A 24,659-nucleotide genomic window follows, 5' to 3' on the forward strand; every position below is an offset into this window, starting at 1 on the left:
GAGAGTCTTGAAAGTGTTAATCTTGTCATGGTTATTTTTTATAATAGTTTGTCGTGTAATTGTTATGTATCCAAAAAATTACAATGTATCTTAGTCAGTGCTACGACTTATGTAACCCGTTTTACTTTAATGTAATGACTACATTCTCTTATGTAATGACTACTTTTATTTTATTAATGTAATGACTACTTTTATGGATGTAATGACCTACTTTTAGTAATGTCATGACTACTCATCACAATATGTTTACTTATCTCAGTGTGAAGTTGCTTTGGCATCAGTATGTCCTAACAGTTGAATATTGCACATCACAATAATTTGTTGGAACTAAAATATTCAATTCCAAAGAAATACAAGATGGTTCCAATAGAAATACAAGATGTTTGGAAAAAAAACACAATATAGTTCAATATCCATGTTTCATTACAATTAACAAAATGGCTCTAAAAGCTTTTTTCAAAACCCTTAGCTTCTCCTCGTCTGACTCAAAACCCTTAGCTTCTCGCTTCTCCTTTTCGTTCTCAAAAACCTTCCTGAACATTGATGCACGCACAGGGGATTCAAATTTTTAATATTTTTAAAGCAATCAAGATATAGCTAAAGAGAAGAGGAAATATATCACATACGAGATATATTCAAATTTGCACTATGAATCCAAGTGTTCCGATATGTTGTCAATTGTTGGCCCAAAATCCCTACAAAAATAAAAACAAACTGTATTACTTTCTTTAATTAAAAACTAACAAAATACAAATAACTACAAAGCTATTATACCTCATTGAAGGACAATTATTTTTAGTATGTCCCTCATTCTTGCAAATACTACAACGTCTTTTCTTTGTAGTTTGTGTTTCCTTTGGGTTCTTCGATCTCAAAGATTTTAGGTACCCTTTTGTGGGCACCTGTGGAGGATCATGCACCGTTTGTGAAAAGTTCGATATAACTTGACTTTTAAATATTTGATCATCATTGGTGGGCACCGTTTGTGAACATTGTACATGATCTTCCATTGCAAGCAACTCTTTGTGAACCTTCTCTAAAGCAAGTGTGAAGTGATTGTGTTTTTCAACTGACTGTGATGCAAGTTCAACAATGTCATAAAGTAGTATCATTGACTTGTTTTTTCTCATCGTTGGCTCATCTTGTATTTGCTGCACTTGGTTATCAGAACATGGTATGTCGGGAATGAGTCGACTTTTAGCATTAATAGTCCATCTGTCTAGAACATAATGTTGTGGCAATATATTTAACTTCGCCTTTTGCCAAAAACACACAAGATATGCCTACAAAGAATTTCCATAAACTCCCACATATGGCATGTACATGTAGCATGTCCTTATCACCCGATAACGTTACATGGTAAAGAGATGTTTCTTTGCCATGGGCTGTCACTCCATATGTCTTGACCTCACCACTCACATACAATTTTTTTGCTTGGTACCGTAAACTATTAAGCAACTCATCTTGGAAAATTATGAAGGATTTTCTTGTATAAACAATTGCCGCCTCCTCTTCAATTTTAAAAGGTGTCTTCATTATCGCCTGCGTAGATTTTGTCCGCACATCTTTCTCTTTCTCTTTAAAGTAACGTGCATCTATAGCTTTCTCATACTGATGCACAAAGTCGCTAACCATAGTGCTTGAACGAACATAATCTTTGAAAAATGTGTTCATGTTTTCACTCCTCTGAGTTGTTGACATACTGGCACAGAATGTTGAACGCAAGTAGGCCGGTACCCACATATCCCGTTTGCTGTACAGATTTTGCAACCAAGTATTTTCTCCTAGCTCATACTTCACCACAATCAAAGCTCATTCCTGCTCGAACTCATTAATAGTAATTGTCTCATGTATGCAATGACGAAAATCTTTCTGAAAGTCTAGAAATTTGTTGTATACATGAGCCAAGTGTTCGGAAAACTTTTGTAAAATATGCCACAAACACAACCTATGAGTTGTATTCGGGAGTACCTCTACAATTGCCTTAGCCATCGCCTTGTCATCATCGATAATTATCGTTGAAAGGGCACGCCCAAGCATTGCCTCTTTCCATGTTCTCAATAACCATGTATATGATTCTGCAGTTTCATTAATCAACAAAGCACAACCAAACATTATGGTCTGATGATGATGATTAACTCTAGAAAATGGCACAAATGACATCTTATAAATATTGGTCAGGTAAGTGGCATCAAATGTAACAACATCTCCAAAATATTGGTATGTAGCTCTTGATCTCGCATCAACCCAAAAACAACTTCTCATACATCCATCCTTGTCAACTTGCATAAAAAACACAAACCCAGGTTCTTTGAGTTGTCGATCAAGAAAGTATGAATATAATCTTTGTGCATCCTCCTCTTCAAATATTTTTCTCCTTTTGGTTCCCAAGTAATTTTCTACATCCTTACCAATACAACCGACATTAAATTCACCACCTGAATCTTTACTCAACACCGACATTATCTTCCTTGTCGGTACACCGGACTCATTCAAAGTCATAATGAATTTTTTTTGGACTTTAGTAACTCCCCTATGTCCACGAAGGAAACTAGTACTTCTCGGTGTAAGTAGAATATGATTATGTCCAACTACAAACTTGTTGACTATCCACTTTTCACCATCTTTCTTTATTCCCATTATTGTCTTACATCCAATCTTTGTCTCAGCGGGTTCAGGGACTATTCGATTTGTGTCTTTCTGACTCATTTGCCAAAATCCTTCCCTTGTGCAAACATAGTCTACTGCACTAAGAGTTTTATCATCTTTTGACAATCGAGTATGATTCGTCTGGATTGCGAATCCTTGTCGCCTTGCATATGCTTGTAAAATGCTTGGGCGTCTTCGACCTCCTTAAAAACCATATCAATGAATGGCTCTAATGGACCACTACTTGAAGAGGGAATCACATTCACTCCATCTTCGACATTGACACTATCTTCAACATTCACATCACATTGAATGTCTTCACTTTCTGCCTCAACTTCATCACTATCAACATTATAAATTGGCTCATTCAATACAAAACCACATGATTATAAATCTATTAGTTATGGAAAATCACCAACTTACATATGCAAGATGCATAAGTTCCATCTAAAAATAAGACTAGAACTGAAAAATCCAAGATCAGACAAGATTTTTTACAAGAGAAAATGCATAACAGAAAAAATAAAAATAAGACTAAAACTATGACTAGAACTAGATTCTCTTATGTCTCAAACTTTGTGCAACAAATTCAACCCAAATAAAGAAGAGCATGTCTGGAGTGCATGCCATCGTCAAGGTGGTTTCTTTTTTTTTTTTTTTTAAAAAAAAAAAAAAAAAAAAAAAAAAAAAAGAGAACTTCGTTCCAAGTTGGGAAATACTTTGAACATAGACAGAGACTTTTATGGGTATAAAAAGTTTTCCCTCTTTCTTCTATCAATGCCACACATTTTAAAGCTTCAGTCTGAACATGATGGTCGATTTGTTGTACATGGTATCACCTCTAAAACCCCTGAACCATTTCAGTCCAATCCAGCCTTGTTCCCAACATGGTATTAACAAGTTTCTGCATCTGCAGTGGGTTTTTTTAAGACAGTTTGGAGAAAATGTTTTGGCAGAATTGATGGTGGTTCCATGAATAAAATTCAAAGCATTCCAGAAAAATATTCTACTTCTGGTGTTATGTCTGAGAAAAAAGGTCATGAAACTGCTGAATATGGTTCCACTGTTAATGGCTCAAAAATGGCAAAAGCTGAGGACAAATGTGTGAACTCAACAAGCCTGGATGCTAAACCAATATGTCAGGTGCCATATTCTTCTGCCAATAATGGGTCGGCTATAGACAGCAAAACTGCTACAGTTTGTAAAGCTTATGGTAATAACTCAAGCACAAGTCCAGGTTTCTTCAACCAGATGGTATATTGGTATAAATTTTGGAGAAGTAACCGAAATTCTGATATATTAAATGATCAACTCAGAGATAAATTGGAGCAGAACTTATCAAAAAATAAACTGGAGCAAATAAATAGTCGTTCTGAAAAGTATAGCTTATGGAAGAGGAAATACTCCTTTATTTTGTTTTTTCAAACCAACCCCACCGTACATTATAATGTAAAAGAGGAAATACCTGAGCAACACCAAGGTCATTGGAGTCAGCCATGAACAACTCTTAGCTGCTGACGAACTATGGTGGGGGACGACGGATGGACCAATGGCAGCGTAGTGGGCGAAATCGGCATAGTGGGCGAAATGGGTGTTTGCGAAATTGGCCAAGGAGGAAAACGACAGCCGGCCTTAAGGTAGTGAACTGGTGGCGGCGGATGCTGGTGGCGGATGCTGGTGGTGGTGCTTTGGTTGGCGACGCACGCGGGGTTAAGATGAGCAGCTTCAAGTCGTGCGTAGATGAAGCCGATTCTGCAATGTTACACGATTTAATCCCATGTGCACAAGTCTAGTTGTATTATGGTGTAATTTCTGATGTGGCGCCCTCTTATTGGAGGGCTGTTATTCTTTGAAAAGCGGATGGACCCCTTAGCAGCTGCTCTGTTTTCAAAATTATGTTTTTCTTCGTCCAATTCCAGTTTTAGTGTGACTTTGACGTACGTTGCACGACTTTACTTTCATATAGCCTCGTCTTGTGAACACCACATTAGCCTTCCAGAAGATGAGGCCATTTTATTCACATGACCAAGCAAACTTAAACCACTACTCATGCTAATTAGTATGCAAACCAAGTAGATTGCTTATTTTCCTTGCACACTTTTTAATTGTGGAGAGCTTGTAGATGCAAATTCCTTTTTGGATAAGAAAAAAGATTATAGTTGCAAGTTCTACTGGTCCACTGGAACTTGTACTTCCCGCAACACGTTACTAATATTTTCGGCCACCGGAACTCGTTACTCGTATTTTTGGCCAGTCAAAATCAGTATACTTCCCGCAACACGTCACTTTTGTAAAGGAAATAACAATGAGTAATGCTAGTTGCCGCTGCCTAGGCATGCTGGCGGCAGTCTAGACAAAATTCATGTATTTTATTTATTTATTTTTTTTCACATTTTTTTGAAAAATAAAAAAATATCAATCCATTAATAGTCATTTCCTTAATCGGTAAGTAAAAAAAAAAAAAAAAAAAATTTAAATACATGAGCGGATAAAGTGAGAAGTCAAAATGAGATGACAAAGTAGCATTATTCAATAATAATTCCATCAATTTATATCACATTACTCTCACCAGATTTTTACATTTACTGTTTGACAAATAGTATAATGATTGCCAGAGCAATTGATTGAATTAAAAGAACATATGATGAAGTAAAGGAACTTTCTTGAAAAGCTGGAGTTTTCAACTGTTGAACTTCTTTATCCTAAAAGCTGTCGAAGATCTAAGAGAAGGAATGGTTGCATGGCGAAAATCAGAACTATCTCACAAGTATGGCCTGATGTCTTTGGATAGCAGAGAACCTAAGCTTCTACGTGACGGTAACCTCCTTGCCCTTGGCTTCTGCCACCCTAGTCTTTCCAGGAACTCCTCGATCAACCTACAAATTCAATGTAGACCAATATGATAAAAGAGCAAAATGAAAATTAACACGTAAAAATAAATAAAACTCACAGACTGCAAATGGCCTTCTGTGATGAAGCCACATCACGATCTGGGAAGGAATCCTCCAATCGGAAGCTCAACCAAACATAGAGATCCAACACCTTCAGTTTTTTTTTTTTTTTTTTTGGTACCAAAAAAGAAATTTCAGTAGCAAACCCACCTTGTATAATAATAAGAAAAACTGACTTCAGTAACATATCTTCTTTGAAGAAGCTAAAGCGACAAAACCTATATGTTCAGCTTCTGACTTTAACATAAGAATTCAATTAAAAAATTACGAACAAAATGACTATATAGTCATAAAATTTCCTCATTTTTAAACCTCTGACAATTGGACTTATTTCCAAATAGAAACTAAGATCAAATTTGGTTGTGGATCAGATCCTACAGTGATCCAAATTACACATTAGCTACTAACCAGCTAAAGTGATCATCAGATCCTACAAATTAACAGTTCATAAATTCAAAGGGAGATAAGGAGGAATCAATTACTAGAAAGTCAGAAGAATAACATTCATTGAAAAACTGTCTTAGGAATCAAGGTCTCAACACCCTAAAAAATTCTACCATTCATTCCAAATGCTCCATATTAGACAAAGCGGGAATACCCCTCATTCTTACTTCATTCTAACATATAAAGCATCAATGAACAACAATCACATCTTGATCCAATTATATGCCGCTAAGATCTAGAGCTTATATGCCTCGAAACTAGGAAATGCTAGATAATAGCAGTCCCTACGTTATCTGATTATTTCCAGACAGACAAGAGATGTGCCCCACCTTTTTTTCTGTCGTGCAATGCCTGAAATCAAAATCAACTCCAGTGATTCTGTTTCCCAATAAAATTTAGGTACCTTTTGGATTCTAAAATTATTAATTACCGGGATTGAAATTTGGGATTTTAATATTGCAACTATTCTCTATTCTTTGGGTTCATTAGAAGTGGTGACTATACAAACAAGCAATGCCTATTTAAGAAGATATAGGCATTTGCAAAGTTAATGAAATTCCAGATCATTTGTGATGTCTACTAGGCATTATTTATTCTTTTCATGAGGACCCTCGGTCCCAAATCTGCTATTCTATTTTATTTATCAAAAAAATTATTTACTGTTTTCACAACATGCTACAATTAAGAAGATTTCATCAATTTTTGTTTATCGATAAAAAAAAAAATATTTCATCAATGATTGGAATTTCTCGAACAATGAAATATGGAAATGAAACAAGTTTTCCTACCAGGACCATAATGATACTCAAAAAACAAAAATTACCTTGTGTATGGATTCAAGCTCCTTGAGAGCAGCTTGTGTTTTTGGCACTTTCAGTGTTCCTGGTGTAAATATTTCTCGCAGCCGAACTATGCCTTTGTTTGCATAATTTTGTGCAAACTGGTGCATCATGGCAGATCGGAGTTATTCATAGTTTAAAAAGACATCAATACAATTTTTAATATTTTATCTTACCTGTGTAAGGCCTTGAGATGAAATATCATCATCCATGTCAACTGGACTGCACAAAACAAAGTTATGGAACTGAAACTGAGTGACTAGCGACAAAATATAACTACTAACTTGCTCAGTCCCACAAGTTTATAGTTCAAGGATAAGTCCACCAAGTTCGGAAATCATATTCTAAAAAATTGGGGGCACACTAAAATTTAAAAAAAAATGGACCTTTTAACATGTGCAAAAGATAATACCTGATGCAAAACAGATACTTATCATGCAACCCCAGGGGCAACTCATCAATAACAGCAGCAACTTTCTGATATAAAATTGTGTAATTAACATCCAAGTAAAATTTGATACAAGATATATACATATTTATGAAAGTAAAATGACCATGATATTTGAGTATTTTAGTAGAACAACATGATGTTCAAGATAAACACTTACCAATGTCCCTTCACAATCAGCAATAAAATAATTTTCAGATAATTTTGCGTTGTCCAGAAAATGCTCCTGCCAGAAAAGGCCTTTAAGTATCATTGTTGGGAATAAATTAATACCACAATGCAGAAAAAAAGTTGAACTTCAGCAAGATTTTCCAAATTTAAACAATCAGAGCAATGGAAAATAAATTGGGAGTTCTTGAAGCAGAATAAAGTTTTCTTGGGAGCAAAATATACGTCATTGATAGATACCTTCAATAATTTTTTTTTTTTGATAAGTAAGATATAAACTTTATTGATGTGAATGAAATAGGCATATACCTAGTACACAGGAAGTATACAGTTGAACACCTAGATACATTCTAAGAGCGTTAAACTAAAGATAGGAATTCATGTATATCATCCACATTTAATACAATAGCTGAAAACCAAAGCAATAAAGTGTGCAGAAAATAATTCTTCAGCTCCATCATTGTTCTTTCCTTGTCTTCGAAGCATCGCATATTCCTTTCCGTCCAAATACACCACATGATACACAACGGAATCATTCTCCAAACTGCTGCCACTTGATGACTGCCTTGCAATTTCCTCCAACAACCCATCAGCTCCACCACTCTCCTAGGCATTACCCAAGCCACACCGACCCGTCGAAAAATCTCATCCCACAACCCTCTTGCTACATCATAGTGTAGTAAAAGATGATCTACCGATTCTCCACTCTTTCTACACATGTAACACCAATCCAATACAACGCATCCTCTCTTCCTCAAATTATCCGTGGTTAAGATCTTCCAAAGGGCGGCATTCCAAACAAAGAAAGCAACTCTAGAGGGCACACGAGACCTCCAAATGTTCCTCCAAGAGAATGAGGTGTGATCCTGTGAAATCAAAATTTTATAATACGCTTTTACTGAGAATTTCTTATGATCCTGGAACCTCCATTTCAAGCTATCTTGTTGCGCCATAGTAGACCCTAAAGAATGTAGCAAGCTGAAAAAATCTGAAACCATAGATAATTCCCAATCATGAATATCTCTATTAAACAGAATATTCCACTGATGCGAACCATGAGCAAATAATCGCACTTCCGCCACAGAAAAGTCCTTGTTAACTGCAATACGATATAAAGCTGGAAACACCCTTTCCAATGCATGATCTCCACACCACACATCCCGCCAAAAACTGATTCGGTCACCCTCACCTGCGACAAAACGAATATGATTTACTAAAATAATCCACCCCTTCCTTATAAACTTCCATAGCCCCACTCCATGCCCCACTCTCACTTCTTTAGAACACCAACCACCCCAATCAACCCCATATTTAGCATCTATTATTTCCCTCCACAAAGAACCCTCTTCCATATGATATCTCCAAAGCCATTTCCCCAACAACACTTTATTAAAAGTTCTCAAGTTACACACACCCAACCCCCCATACTCAACTGGAGAACATACTGTCTTCCAATTAACCAAATGAACTTTCTTCTCCTCCCCTAAGCCTCCCCAAAGAAATGCCTTGAAGAGTTTCTCAATTCTATTCACCACCCCTGCAGGCATAGGAAAAAGGGATAAAAAATAAGTGGGGAGGTTTGTAAGGGTACTCTTGATAAGAGTGAGACGACCTCCTTTCGATAGATACACCCTTTTCCATCCAGCCAACCTTTTCTCTATCTTTTCTACCACCCCATCCCATATAGCTCTACTCTTGAAAGTAGCACCTAACGGAAGACCCAGATATTTCATTGGGAACGAGGACACCCTGCAACCCAGAAGACTTGCTAGATTGCGTATATTAGGGACCACACCCACCGGAACCAACTCAGACTTGTCAAGGTTCACCTTAAGCCCTGATACTGCTTCAAAACAAAGTAATAATGCACGCAAAGTTTGGACCTGACTCCTATCCGCTTCACAAAACAATAGAGTGTCGTCTGCAAAAAGAAGATGTTAAATGATACAAGAGCTACCAGAGCTATGTCCCACCTGAAAACCAGATAAAAACCCCCCACTAACAGTAGCCTGCAACATCTTGCTCAATGCCTCCATAACTATGACAAAAAGAAAGGGAGATAATGGATCACCCTGTCGCAAACCCCTTGAACTATGAAAAAAACCTGCAGGAGTGCCATTAACTAACACTGAAAACCGGGCCGTTGAAATGCAAAAACGCATCCAAGAAATCCACCTATCTCCGAAACCACACCTCTTCAATAAATACAAAAGGAAATCCCAGTTCACATGGTCATAAGCCTTCTCCATATCTAGCTTGCAAAGAATACCTGGACTTCCCTCCCTCAATCTAGCATCCAAACACTCATTTGCAATGAGCACCGAATCAAGTATATATCTCCCATGAATAAAAGCATTTTGAGGCTTGGAAATAATATTTTCCAGCACTAGACTAAGCCGATTAGCAAGGACCTTTGAAATAATCTTATAGACACTGCTAATCAAACTTATTGGGTGAAAATCCACAATATTCAACGCCCCATATTTCTTTGGAATGAGTGCAATAATCCTTAGCATCATTGATGCAAACATATTTAATAATTCTAGAAATTGTATTCTTCAATAAATAGACAGAAAACATGATTAATACAGAAGAAACAAATAAATAGATGGATATAGAAGACACATAGGAATAGAAATGGTCATTGGAAACCTACCAATATCCCATGGAGACTATTTGTTTGGTGTACACGTGAATACATAAACATGAGATCGAAGGTAGGGAATAATCCAGCACGCTGCATTCCAAGAGATTCTTTAATTAAGGAAGTAAAGGATGCAACATATAAAATGAAACTAAATCACGTAATTATACTGCAAAGAACGTAGTGGTAGATTGCAAAAGATGTGCGGTAGCCATTTCACCAACATGGTTGAATAACCTCTAGAGTGGGCGAAGGGGATTCGAGTGAAGAATGAAGTAAAGGTAGATCCTCTGCATCTATACAAGTCACTTCACCAACAGGAAATTTTGATCCATACCGGCCAGCTCTCCCTACAAGAAAATCCAATTAGCAATCCAAAGCATTCATGGAGGACCCAAACGCACAGATCATATCCAAGGTAAGAAAACAAATAAAAAAAATAACATTATGGCAATACAGGTGATAACTTGATAGCATACAAATAGGTAAAGTGACCATTCGGTAAGCCCCTCTAGACTCACCCAAACCGCTCACTTCCTCTCTAACCTCACCTAATGGCTCAATTCAATGGCAATCCCCACACTAATTCCAAACTTCCAGTGAGAAGAACATATGATAAGTATAAAAGAAAGAATCCAACTTCTATATAGTATATCTTATATAACATAGCAGGCCTAACATCTAAATGATCTCGAGCTCTACATACTGCGAGCTTCTTTCAAAATGTGGATTACAAAACTATCTACCCACCTACATATGGGAGCTAATAATTAAAAGAAAGGCAAAAGTCTGGTGTGACACTGATGCCAAAACGTTACAAAATCACCAAAAGACAAAAGAAAATCCTTTCCCAGATAGTTTTCCTCCCAAATTTTCACATTAATATGAACTTTATCCTAATAAAAAGTTAACAGGTTTACTTGCAACCATACTAAAAGCTACAACCAAAACAAAAATGTCAAACTTTAGGTGGGACTAAGCTACCTGCAATTTGCTTGATTTCAGGTACAGTAAGATCCCGCATTTCAAAACCATCGAACTTCTTCATAGTTGAAAATATGATCCTGGAAATGTTCAGATTGAGACCCATCCCAATGGCATCACTAGCCACAAGAACATCAAAGTCACTGCTTGCATCATTGAACATTGTTGCCTGCAGATCTAAAGAACATTTAAATCACAGGAGAGAAGAAAAAACAGAGAAGTGAGAGTTAATATAGATTGATATTCAAAATAAAGTAGAAGGTTTTTGTGTGCACAGAGAGAGAGAGAGAGAGAGAGAGAGAGAGAGAGAGGACGGGTTTAAAAAGGGGGGAAAACTCTTTAAAAAGCAATAAGAAAAATCACACCCACTAAAAGAACTGAACAGTGTCAAATGAAAATTTTCATCTGTATATGGGAAACGCATAATTCACATCAGGAATATCTTTTTTCAAATTCATAACAGCAGAAGAAACATAGAATTAAAAAAAAAAAAAAGGAAATGCAAGTGACGTCAATTGAGAGAATACATCTGTTGCAATGAACTAGGCATACGTATAATGAGACAAGATAGAGCTTTTAAGACGCAGAGAGGAAGGCATACCTGTCTAGTTCGAGTCTCTGGTGGCAGTGAGCCATAAACTACAGAACAAAGATGCTTTCCCCCATTTTCAATTTTCCTCTACAGGTGTGGAGAAGATACATATACAGTTAGACAGGTTAATTTACTAAACAAACAATGGAGAAGTAATTACTGACCTTTAGTCTGTATATCTCTTGGCGTGAAAAGGTTACAATACAATCGCCTGTTTGGATTTGAGAGAAGGATCCAAGAGGAATCTTAGACGGAACTAGAGGTGAAAGTCTCTCATAAAATTCAACCTATTAAAATTGCTTTCCACAGAATAATCAGTAACATCATACAGACACAACAAAATTAGCATAGAACTGACAACCACATGACGGCAGGCTTGAATAACAAATTACCAGATTTTTTCTTCATTTCTTTCTGTGTGGATTGGGTACATCCATTATGAATCAGACAATAAAATTCAGAATAATAATCGCTGTATTACTATTTGTACGCCAAAACATAAAGTTCTGGGGATACTAGTTACACATACAATTTACAGCAATTGCAACTCATTCAAGAAAAGCCACTAGGTAAACCAAAAACTTTGTTGAAGATGAACTTTTAGGATCATTTTAGTCCAAAACAGGTCAACAAGAATCCATATAAAATTGAGAAAAGAAAAGTTCCATAACAAAAACAACAAACTTCCAGTTAAACTTATCATAAAAAGAAATAACCCTTCAGTCTATGGAAGGTCATCCACAGAGGTTCAGAAAATTTGCAAGATAGCAGCTTTGTGGTCAAATTATCAGAAAAGATAAAATAGAAAGAAAGGGATTGGGGGGGGGGGAAAGTCATGTTGCATTTTTATTTTCAATTTTCATTCCCCCTCTTTCAAATCATGAAACAACGTGGATCTCATACCGGCATGATACGGTAGGAAAATTCACTAAAAAAGCCACCTAGAATAAGATATATCAAACTCAGGAAATAAAAAGATCCCATCCATGTACTGGAGAAGGAAAGTAGCATTAGTATATTCTTTATGAACTAAAACAAGAATAACTTGATTCAAAATTACACAGAAATTACCTCAACCTCATCACCAGTCACTTTCAGTATTTCCAGGATAAGAGGAATAGCGGCTGCATCTCCACAAAGGTGAAGCTCATCAGCAGAGATTCCTAATAGAGCACGAGTAAATGAAAAACCCCTTGTCCTACACCCCAACATCTGTACTGCCAATGAATTCATGAGAGGGGGGATAACAACGATATGCATATAATGATAACAAAACAATCAATCACATACAGGAATATATGAATTGCATAGCTTACAAAAAGAAATATCAAGTACCCAGCTTAGAAAATATGCCATAAGTTTGGGAATATAAAACATCGATAAATACAATCATCCAACAGCTTGGGGTTGTATGAACCAATATCATTTCACCAATAAGCTCCGTCTAGGTCTTGTATTCAAGCATGTGATTGGCCATCATGATATTCGAGGAATATAGTAAAATAAGCAAAGAATTTTTTTTATATAACATGAAAACAAGGGTCCTTTTTTAACCTGAAAAATGTCACTTTTGTTAAAAAAGATGGTTAAGTTGCTTTTAAATGGCATTATACATACTTTAAATCCATGTCATGCAACCTTAGGCCAGACCCCAACCATCCCACAATTGGCTGATTCCCATCTACATACTATAGAATCTAAATCATATGCATTCAGGGGCACATTCACTAATTTCACATTAATTTTTTTACCGGTAACTAATTTCGCATTAATATATTATATATGAGCGTTCCAAATACGAAGAAAGAAAGTCCCCAAACAAATAATGGCATGCCTGAATTTCATCAATAACAGCACAATGGTAGTCCGAGGTTACACTGGCCATCTCAACTGTCACGGCCTTGTGCTTTGCACCATCAACTTCCTCTCTCTCTTGTCCTGTAATGAGATCACAAGGAACTTTTGCCTTGTTCAACCGTTTTGCCACCTCCCATGCCAACAATCTCAATGGACCACAGTATATGCCTGGAGTAACGATAAATACTTGAAACAATTTCTACTCACAGCAATAATTCTCCCCTCCTTTGACTAAGAGGATTTAAAAATAAGAAATTTACCAGACGAACTTGACTCAAGTTGCTTCAAAGCATGGTATGTTTTACCACTATTTGTGGGACCCATATGCAGGATAACCTTGCGATGTTTCCTTCGAGCATTTGGGTACCATGTATGAGGACGACTGAAATAAATAAAAAAGCATCGGTGGTGAGGATTCTAAGAAGATGGTAAAAGAAACTATGGCATTCACAATTAGCATAAGCATTACAGCAAGAATCATCCAAGATCCTAAGAATTTGAGTATGGGAGCAATATGCTTGCTGGATTTTTTTTTTCCTTTTTGATGAGTGACACTTGATGGATAATTAGAAAAATGCTGATCAAGTCCAAACTAGTAAGGAGTGAATACACCAAGTAACAGATTCACTTTCAAAATAAAGCTTCCCCCCTGCCACTGCCCCAAAAAAAGGAAAAAGAGATACTCAAAAAACCATCTGCACATGTATGCACAAACACATATGTGAGGACACACACACAACACAGAGAGAGAGAGAGAGAGAGAGTGTTCGGTCATTTTGTCTAGCTGAAAATATTTTGTAATAAAGTTCAATGCAAGCTGATACCAGAGCAAGGAGATTATTTTTGGTAAATTCACAGTTTTGATTTCAGTGGTGTAAATTCTATAACATGACTAACCTAACTCTGAAGAATGTCAGATTTATCAGGAGATTTAAAGACCAGCTAGTTAAGTCCATTATAGTTTCAAGCCCCATAATTTCTATTCATATAACCAAAAACTAAACATAGAATAGTTAGCTCTACCAAGTAACATGAGAGTTCTATTTCAATAATGTTAAAAGTAGATCAAAAGAAAGGGTATGCTAATGCTAAAACAAAAGAAAAGGTCATGATATCCAAGCATCCAGACGTGTACTATGTAGTTTCAGTCAATGTAATTTTCACCAAATGAAGACAACACTACTTCAGTAACTGTGAGCCACATTTTTTTTTTTTGATAAGTAATAAGTTATTTTATTGATATAAAGATAGGTATAGCCCAGATACATTGGAAGTATACATGTGAATAAACCTATTTAAGAACTAGAAACAGTGACAACTGACAAGGAAATCATGGAAGCTGAGATCATTCAAATCAAGAGCAATGACCCACAAAAACAAAGTCTTCCAGAAAAAACTTGTGAGCCACATTTCTTACGTGAGATCTGTAAAGTCAAACTTTGTGGTACCAGTGCAACCGCTGTACTTTCTCGTTGTATCAGAAATGGTAGCTAAAGCTGCAATCCTCAATTCCATGGGCAGCCAAATGGGCTCCATATTTCCTGATAAATATTGGGGAGAAAAGGTAGTGAGAGAACACCAAAACAATACAATTAATTCGAAACCACAACTACAAACTCCAATGTATCCATTGAAACCCTTTAATTGATAGTGATATCGATATGAACAGTGACGGATTCTCATACTAACAAAAAGCAAAGTATCGATCCAAAAAGCAACCAACATGTCATGAGCACAACAACGGAATTACGCACCTTACATGCGCCACCTGATGAAACATTGAATATCTCTAAGTAATTAATGCGCAGAGATAGATTAAATGAACATATACTCAAACAAGTCATCTTCCAATTTCCATTTACAAGAAAACTTACGAAAGTAAAAACATAGATGATTGGGGCAATTTTATGGATAGTTCACATGTTCAGTGTATGTTTGTTATTTATACCTATTACAAAACAAGGGAATGGTAAACAACCTATACAGCCTTAAAAGAACAAAATTTTGAAATCTATGCTTTCTTTATCTTTTACTTCAACCCGAAAAAAGTCAAGCCACCAGATCCAAATGATTATAATTGCTTTTACTTTTTCGAGGATAGAACAACCATACATTCAACATCCTCCCCCCCTTCCAACTGGCTCCATGTAGCAGTAAGCTCAGAAAACAATAAGATACGCTCAACAAAGCTCACGATTATCAATTTCCTGGACTTCTTCATCTCTTAACCAAAACAAACTAAAAAGAATTTAACACGAAACAGAAGATATATCAAGGAAAATAAAGAGAGTGTCTGGAGGACGAACCGCGGAGAGTGCGAGAAACGCCCAGAGACAAAACTCTTCGACGAAGTAAAAACGAGGCCATTGTTTCTGGACTTGAAAAGTCTTTTTCTTTCTTTTTTGGAGACAATAATTTCAGAGGGAACCCGAGTATGAGAAATAGGGGTTAATGCAAGACATCGTGCTCCAAGGGAAACAAGCGGTGCCCCCTCACTCCGCTCTCTCAGGGTTCGTGGACTTCGCTTCTAGCGCCATATTTTGGGGGCGACAGTCGGAGAGGATGGGGACGGAGGGGAGTCGAAAACAGAAGAACCGTGCTACGAGTCGTTTAGGAGGCAGAAGAAAGTATTTCCCAGTTTGGGCTGTTCTCAAGTCCAGCCCACTCAAATTACACTCCATCGAAACAAGATGGCCCAATTGAGAAGGCAGCAAGGCCTGTTCTACACAATGTCTTCGCTTGGTAGCTAAGCCTAGCATCCCAATTTCAAGGTATTGCAATTTTCAACGGACAACTAATTTTGTTTATTAAATAGTTGTATCAAATTATTATGAATTTTAAATTCTACTCCTTAATTAATCAAAATCGACACATTACATCCTCAAATTATTAAAAATCGACATTTTGAGAGTGAAAAGTGTTCATTTTTAATAGTTGGATGGTGCAATATATCATTTTTAGTAAATTAAAGTGTAAAATGCAAACCTCTTAACAGATTAAGAATGCCAAGTGTATATTTTTCTTAAATAGCTCCCATATGTTGAGGAAATTGTGCAGGAACATGTGTGGTTTGTTTTCCAATTTCTTTTTAATGTAGACATGGAAATGCTTTAGTTTTATATTAGTGTGTACTACAAATATATGCCCATGCTTGATCTGTTGGTATGGAGCTAGCTTCAGAACAAACCAAATCCTGATTAGGACTGTTTATCCGAGCGAGGTTTTTTCTGGGCCTGGTCCAGAACTCAGAAAACAGGATTTCGGTTTTGAGTTCTGGTTGCAAAACCCAAATACACATTGTCTAGGTACCGGGTTTTAAACCTGAAACCAAGTTTTTGTTTTTTTTCGGTTTGAATGTTTAAAACCTGGGTTAATGCTTTTAAAGGGTGCTTGATTATGGGAAATTTGGAATATGGTGAACAGCTTCTTGGATTGATCATCAGGAGTGAGATGCTATTTAGCTCATCAGTGGCAAATGCTATCATGGATATGTATTTCAAGAAAGATAAAAGTGACTCGGCTCTAAAAGTTTTCAATGGCATCCAAAACAAAGATGCCATATCATAGAATACTGTATTTGGAGGCTTCACTCTGGAAGGGGATACAAGAGAAATTGCAATACTATTTTACGAGTTCATGGTGACGGAAATGAAGCCCAATCATATCACATTCACAGTACTGTTTAGAAAGTGTGGGGAGCTAATGAATCTCAATCTTGGGATTCAATTTTTTTTCACTTGCCCTAGTCTTTAAAAACCCTACTTTGATTAATAATAAAAATAAAAATAAAAAAATCGGCTGTAACCTTGAACCTGCATTTCGGATTTTTAAAAATCTGTTTTAATCGAATTTCAGTCCGATTTTGAAGCTCGAGTTCCAGTTTAGGTATATCGAAATTTTCGGACCATAACCCGGATGACGAGTATTAATTTGATGCCATTATAAACATAATTAAGCCCCAATAATTACATGGGTTGGGCTAATTAGATTAGATTAGATAGCATGGGGGATTTAATGCAACTTTTACTGGTTGGTTGTACGTACTGATCAAGAGAATATGACATTGACATTTATGTTTGAAATAAGTTCCAAAGCAAAACCTTGTTCATATCCACCATGACCTTTGGCCCCACCTCTTCTTTAATGCTAACTTGAGAGCTTTCATGGAGGACAAGACACTGAAACGGACACCTCATGATTTGAAAGGCAATATGGAAGGTGATTGTATAAAATGCCTTGAATTTGAAAATCATCACCACCACAGAAAAATATATATTTGAAACGAATTGTGGGTGGGTTTTCTTCTCCTCTGGTTTTCTGGACCAAACATCCCTCCATATCTACATCCAGCATTTATTCACATCGTAAATGAATCCATTCTGATATGAAAACTCCCTTCTTGTTTCACTGCAGATAGATCCATCATGCTGGCCCTCCTATATATATATAAAAGCTTTCCAAACATGTAGTTAACAGCTTTTATTCTTTGAATTAATTCTTGTCTGTTTTATGTAATTAAGATTCGATTCTAGCCTTTCTAGCTAGGTTTGTATCCAGCAATAAGAGCTAGGCTTTGCCAATTGAACACTCAACCATCCAACCACCCATTCTTTTCTTAATAAGGGACTTTGATATGATCTTGATTTACAGCTAGAGTCTAAAAAATTAGGTAATTTTAGAATTTGAATTCATTGTAGGTACTAGTACTCGGTTCAATTGCATGGCTTGAGAAAGAAAAACAAAAAATTAGCTGAGAATAAAATCATTCAATATATATATATATCAAGTTTTATCCCATTTCATGTTAAATTGACCCACACCCATCATGAACTCAGTAGCAGAATCTGGCCTATATATACTTGGTTGAATTGCTTTGGTGCAGATAATTATGAGGTGAATCCAATGAGTTCAAATATATATTCAAGGGATATGATGATGAAAAAGGAGAGATCTCTCCTCCCAATATTAATGAAAAAAAAAATCAACTTGTAAGTCTGTTTATTGACAAATTTATCGTATCGATAAAATTATTAAAATTTATCGACGTTTTGTTTTTTTTTCTTTTTAATTGGAATGGGTTTTGCGAACTGCTTATATTGGACAGGAAGCAGCATATATATATATATAGAAGGTCCTGAAATTTATTCCAAATTATATATTCTGATCCTCTTAATGGGATGATCAGGAGGTTGAAATATTAATATTGGCTCCCTAGCTAGCTAGTTTCTTTTGATTGTAATGGGGGGGAGTGGATCGAAAACAAAAATTCCTTGAGATGCAGTATATATTCATTATAAGATTGATCAAGTCCCTATCATAAACTTAAGATTTATTTCTCAATCAAAAGCTGGGAGCATCGGGTCAAAATCTCTTTCTTCAATCCCAACTTTCTTTTTAAAAAGGAAAAAAAATTGTGGTCCGGGCTTGAATCTCGAGCATAAACCATGATGATCTCAGCTGACAAGTGATCCCAATATACTTTGGAAATTAAGGTCAATTAATATGTGGGAATCGACACCTTATTAATTTCTTCGATTTTAGCAATTATTTGACTTTTGTTTTTATTTTTATTTTATTGAGCTATATAGAACATATAAACGATAGTTGGCAAGTACTTTCAAAATCTTGATCTAGAGCTTAAAATCGATCCACTAGGGACCCTGTAATTTATTAGGCATTAATCAGTCTTAAGTTCACGAGTTAAAGAAGTAAATTCTGAAAATGATCAATCTAAAAGAGCATACGTACTGATAAACAAGAAAATAATACTCATGAAATCATGACTGATCTCACCCAACCAAATCAAATAAAAATTCATAATTCAAAATAATAGAGTACTCAAACTTCAAGTACTGGAGTTAAAAAGATCAGATGGCTACAATATATTCGATCTCGATCGTTGGTTCATGTGCTACCCATAATATATATTTAGGTCACCTGTCCGTCCTACAATATTATCACAGAAAAGATATTCCCTCCTTAAAACTTTGAGAACTCCCTTGTATTTTCATATTCAAGCAAACATTACAACGACATGATCAATTACTTCAAAATGTTCTACTATATATAAGTTATAACAACGTTTTTCACCTTGGACGTCATCCCTAACGTAGTACTACTGGCTCGAGCACAACAACATCATCATCATCATCATGCATGGTAAAACCTAGATATATTATATATATTGCTACCAAAACTCACATCCAAGCAGCTTTTTTTAGTACTAGTCTTGTAATTTGATCATTTAGTTCTATGATTTAATGATCCGGTCTTTAATTTGTACGTGGGATCGATGCATGTCAAATATTTAGGGTTCAACATTCTGGGGAAAAATAAATAAAAACACACAAACCCTAGAAGAAATATCAGCAGATCATGCATATGTGCATGTGAGAGAGTGGTCTACATCAATAGATCATAGGCACATATATAATTCACTTTACTGTGGTAGATGCTAAAGATAAGGACAAGTGAGCAAAGCTTTTGTCGCATTTTGAAAAACCAAAGGACCCCAAAACCATGCCTTGAAACCGATACAATACCTCTGTAAAGAAAAAGATCAAACAATGGGGTCTCTCCAAGCCGGAAAAAGCTGGCAATAAAGTATCTGAGAAGAAAAAATAAATAAATAAATAAATTGCAGTTGGCTGGCTTGCTGTTTCCTTTGACTGCATGCCTCGTAAATCATGTTTAGGCGCTAGCTTGCCCTATTAGATTCACCAAAGGTGGCTGGTTTCGGGGGGAAGAAAAAGTAAAAGCAACAAACAAATCTTCTTGGGAGTTCTTTATGTTTTTGACCTACTTAATTAATGATGTGTTTGTCTCTTATTCTGTGAGGGATGATCCATTAATGGTCCATGATTGTGTCCCTTTCATTAATCACGCAATCTTAGTCATCCAGTAGTACTTGCATGTGCTGAAACATTACAGCTGTAGTTAGGATCTTTAAAAGACAAGAAACCATGCAGCTTGATGCTTTTCCGGAATATGATGTAATTTGAACTCATTCTCAGGGAATTATAAGTACTACTGCATGCATGTTTGGTATTGTGTTTGAGAGGGCAAGAAAATTTTTTATATTTCGAAATAAGAGAAATCATGTTGAATCTTCATCTTGATCTAGTCTGAGTCGAATAATGTATCGTGTTTTAAACAACATTTGAATTAAGTCGTCAATTTATAAAATTACTTAAAATTTGTCACATTAATTTTTATATATATATATATATATAGAATAACTTATAGCCGGTTGAATCGATCGCTCCCAAATAACACCCTCCAATGGAGGTGTGTCACGTAGACACCACTTCTATGTGCATTGCTGACGTGTCATTAGTTTATTTGTGGCTGTTAATTAAACTCATGAGAATGGAGCTTCCGTTCCAAAGAGTTTATAATATATATATATATATATATATATATATTATTGATAGTCAACTTGTAAAGACAAGGATGATAGACGTCGCTAAATTCTAGCTAGCTAGATACCATTTAAATCTTTTATTTTTCTTAGAGAAAATAATTAGATTCCAAAACTCATAATGGATTGGTTGAATCCATGGCCGGCGGTGTTCCCTTTGATACCCACTCTGATATTGGACTACTAGTGTTCCGTTGAAAATTCATCAGTTTTCAATTCAAGGTGGCTCTTCCCTCTGTCTTTGCATCCCTTGCAATTTGGATCATGTCATATTCATTTCTCAAACGGACCCCATCACCGGCCTCTAGATTTGAAAGAACTTCCCATTTTTCAAAAAAGCCTTTTTTTTTATCTAACTCAATAAATACTTACATTTTCCCCTAAATATCAAAACAAATCTTAAATTCTATTTTTTCAAAATCCATTAGTTTTTTTTATAATCAAATTTTATATGTTTTTATTAATTAATTTACACATGCAGATGATAAAATTCCATGACAATAAACTCTTATTTTCTTTTATGTGCAACTTCTGATTTATTTATTTATTCTTTCTCTAAGCTATTTTTTCATTTGTAAGAAAAGTAGTACTATATATTTCTAGATATTTTTTTCCCGAATTTTTGTTTTATTTATTTATATGCATACAAACAAACCAAATTAATAAAGAGGAAAGCATTCTCGTATGACAGATTCTGATCCCCTCCTTACAATATTGACACTTGATGCGCATCCAAACCGCATCCTTCAGCTTCATCATGAACTCGTTGAATCCAAACACATTGGGTTGCATGCACTAATGCCATCCGGCCATGAAATGCTGCATATATCAAGGTTAATGTCAAAAGAGGTCATGGGGAGAGAGAAAATTAAAAGAATTTCCAAGATCATATGTGTAGGTCCACATCTTTAATTTGTGCCCTTTAGATTTATATCCAAATATACCTAAATATGGCCCGCATTATTTGCTCAGCTTGCTCTTTAGTCTTTGGTACAATTCCCAACTTTACAAGTTTCTTTGTATTATTCAATGTTCATCACTTTATTAATTTCTTTCCCTTTATTAATGCTTCAAATCATTACCAAAATGAAATAAAAGTCGACCCACATTAGATGAAACAAATTAAAATCATGTAGCCATGTAGTACTACTCGTCCACATAATTAGTAAACTCGTGATCAATACAAAAATTTGGAAAACGACGTCGTCACCAAACAATAATATATATATTTTTTTCACGAATTCAAGGAAAATCATTTGATATTGATGCTGATTAGATAGGGTTGATTTGAAGAAGATCATGGAAGTCCACTCACGTCTATACATGATGTACAGAAAATAGACACGAGGCAAAGCATTTTAATCGGTCTCCCATATTCTGAGCTGATCTTGTCCTCTCTGTGTATATACTTCAACCCCCATGACCATGGAGAATATCAGAATATACCAATATGCAGGCGCACATACATTTTTCTGGACGTACGAGTGATCAGTTGTCACCTCCAAAGGATATTCTTCAAAGATTTTTGTTCATCAACACTACTTATCTATACGTACATCATGTGCAAAATGATCCTCATGTCTACCAAGTGGTATTTTTCAGAAAGCCTTGAATTCCATTAAAAAAAAAAAAAGTTTTATTTGCAAGCCTATGATCATGAATACATGACCACTGTCAATTAATATATAAAAAAATGTTAGCATTTTAACTTTCAGATAATTTGAACTCGTAACACATGAGTTTTTTTATTAGAAAAATATAGTAAAACTAGACAATAGAACTCTTGTATTTTTTTCTTATTTTTTTAAATAAGAAAAATTATTCTCATCAGTCACTATTTAACATATCACACTCACACTCTATGAAAAATAGTCATACACCTTATAAAAAATACCCTCACACCTAATGACGTAATTGGGATTTGGTGTGTGGGGAGGATTAGCAAAGTGTGTCGTATGTAGGGGTGAACAGTAGCTGACATTTAAGGAAGTAAAGTGTGTCACCAACATTTAACATTAATCATATAAGATTGTTATCTAGGGACAAACTAAATTATTACAGCCACCCATCTAAACCTATTACTTGAGCTCCATTAGTCTCAAGTGAATGATAAAAATTAAGTAGAAATAACCATGTAAGATTTTTTAAAGGAAATGATAAAAATTAAGTAAATAAAAATAAATTTTTTTGTTGAATCTAAAATTGAATATTGTAAAGTCTTTATAATATAGATAGAAATAGTTATGTAAAATTTGTTACATTCACTCCTAATTGTTAACTCGATGGTATTATATATATGCTTACTAACAAAACTAATCTAAACAAGCTAGCTAGTGGAAGACTTGAAAGGAAAAATGTAAATAAATAGGAAAAATGAGGTTGTAAATTTACCAAATAGCTTATAAAAAGAGACCAAGATATTTTCTTGCCTCTTATGAGATGTAAAAAAAATAAAAATGAGAATGTGAGATTTTATTAATGACAAAAAATAGGTGTAAGCTGTATGAAAAAATTATTAAAAAACTAAAAGAAATCTAGACAACTAAGTACCAAATGAGATTTTTAAAAATGTTTTGGAGGGCAAATTATCTTTATATTAGGATATTTTTAAAAAGTATGTTTGGCAAGTGGGATGAGACACATAATTCTCATCTCATTTCATCATTACAATTTTTTCAAATTTTTACATAAAATATAATAAAGAATTCAATTTTTTCAAATTCCAATTCAACTTTCGAATCACAAAACAATAATAATATTAAAAAAATAATATTTTAAACTTTCATCTAAAATAAAAAATTCTCATCTTACTATCCAAACTAAGCAACATTTTGAAAATTTTTGGAGCAATCATCAAGGTAGGTCCGCCCCTACGCATACTCTATAAAAAGTTATAGATGTAGAGTATGTGATTTAAACAATGACTAATTTATAGTAAAACTCTTTAAATAATGAGAAAAATCAAAAGAGAAAATCTCAATCATCTCTAATTGGGTCAATGTGGTACCCCGGCCCCAACTTGGACAGCTCCGCCGTCAGCTCATTATTTTTGTCCTTCACTAAACATATACAAAAGTTTGACTAATCTACACATTGCTTCACAATACCCAAGTTGGTAAGAGGGGGAAAAAATGACAAAAAAGAAGATCTTGAGGCCATATAATATATATGAATTATTCATTACTACTAAAGATTAAAAAAGAAAAAACTCGAAATGCAAAATCCCAGAGGACATAACAAGTTAAAGCCTCACAAAACCCAACACTGTACCCTCCTCTCCTGCAAACATTCTTTGTCCAACGGAAGAAGAAACAAAATAAAAATAAAATCTTGTACTACAACACACATATACATTCCCTTTATCTCTCTCTCTCTCTCTCTCTTTTTTTTTTTTTTTTCCCTTTCTTTAAACTGCTTTTACTTTGAAGGAAGACCATAAAACGGGGGAAGGAGGACACAGGTGCACAGTAATAGGGTCGGTCTGCTACAGTTCTCTCATCCTTACCTCCACTTTGCTGACCAAGAGCAGTCTTTGTCCGGCTGCCCGGCCGGGTCGTTTTAGGTGCAGAAGTTAATGGCCAAACAGCCTGCCCGTTGCCCTTTCATGCTTTGGCATGTCTTGTGCTTTGGAGTAAAATTAACAATCTAACAAAAATAATCAAA

At 35.3% G+C, this 24,659-nt stretch overlaps 2 protein-coding genes across 3 annotated transcripts; both read right to left on the reverse strand.

Annotated features, from left to right (window-relative positions):
- Positions 1–406: 406 nt before the first annotated feature.
- Positions 407–2,709, reverse strand: LOC121247339 (protein FAR1-RELATED SEQUENCE 5-like). Its single transcript, XM_041145705.1, has 4 exons — positions 1,972–2,709; positions 1,324–1,686; positions 889–1,073; positions 407–533 (listed from the first exon to the last, which is right to left on the reverse strand). Exons 1-4 carry the CDS (start codon positions 2,707–2,709, stop codon positions 407–409), a joined length of 1,413 nt encoding a protein of 470 aa, XP_041001639.1.
- A 2,469-nt stretch (positions 2,710–5,178) lies between these two features.
- LOC121266784 (DExH-box ATP-dependent RNA helicase DExH16, mitochondrial) lies at positions 5,179–16,166 on the reverse strand. Of its 2 annotated transcripts, XR_005940918.1 has the most exons (17): positions 15,883–16,166; positions 14,994–15,117; positions 13,837–13,958; positions 13,554–13,744; positions 12,791–12,931; positions 11,884–12,006; positions 11,729–11,806; positions 11,128–11,296; positions 10,381–10,493; positions 10,156–10,236; positions 7,492–7,557; positions 7,296–7,360; positions 7,060–7,105; positions 6,868–6,984; positions 6,333–6,395; positions 5,600–5,691; positions 5,479–5,525 (listed from the first exon to the last, which is right to left on the reverse strand). XR_005940918.1 is itself a non-coding variant. In XM_041170607.1 (16 exons), the coding sequence occupies exons 1-16, from the start codon at positions 15,941–15,943 to the stop codon at positions 5,411–5,413; spliced, it is 1,704 nt and encodes a 567-aa protein (XP_041026541.1). In that variant the 5' UTR covers positions 15,944–16,165; the 3' UTR covers positions 5,179–5,410. The 2 variants fall into 2 exon arrangements, 1 of the variants encoding a protein (XP_041026541.1); XM_041170607.1 differs by lacking the exon at positions 6,333–6,395 and having other exon boundaries at positions 5,179–5,525; positions 15,883–16,165.
- Positions 16,167–24,659: the final 8,493 nt, after the last annotated feature.

Source organism: Juglans microcarpa x Juglans regia, chromosome 1D (genome assembly GCF_004785595.1).
Source record: "Juglans microcarpa x Juglans regia isolate MS1-56 chromosome 1D, Jm3101_v1.0, whole genome shotgun sequence".
Lineage (NCBI taxonomy): Eukaryota > Viridiplantae > Streptophyta > Magnoliopsida > Fagales > Juglandaceae > Juglans > Juglans microcarpa x Juglans regia.

Coding starts and splice junctions, on each gene's coding strand:
- LOC121266784 (XM_041170607.1), bottom strand. CDS start 15,943: ATGGCCTCGTTTTTACTTCGTCGAAGAGTTTTGTCTCTGGGCGTTTCT. Junction 7,558..10,155: donor ATAGTCTCCATGGGATATTG/GTAGGTTTCCAA, acceptor CTTTTCTGGCAG/GAGCATTTTCTGGACAACGC. Junction 6,985..7,059: donor CATCTCAAGGCCTTACACAG/GTAAGATAAAAT, acceptor ATGATGCACCAG/TTTGCACAAAATTATGCAAA.
- LOC121247339 (XM_041145705.1), bottom strand. CDS start 2,709: ATGAGTCAGAAAGACACAAATCGAATAGTCCCTGAACCCGCTGAGACA. Junction 1,687..1,971: donor TGGCTAAGGCAATTGTAGAG/GTACTCCCGAAT, acceptor TCAACAACTCAG/AGGAGTGAAAACATGAACAC. Junction 534..888: donor CCACAGGTGCCCACAAAAGG/GTACCTAAAATC, acceptor ATCAATGTTCAG/GAAGGTTTTTGAGAACGAAA.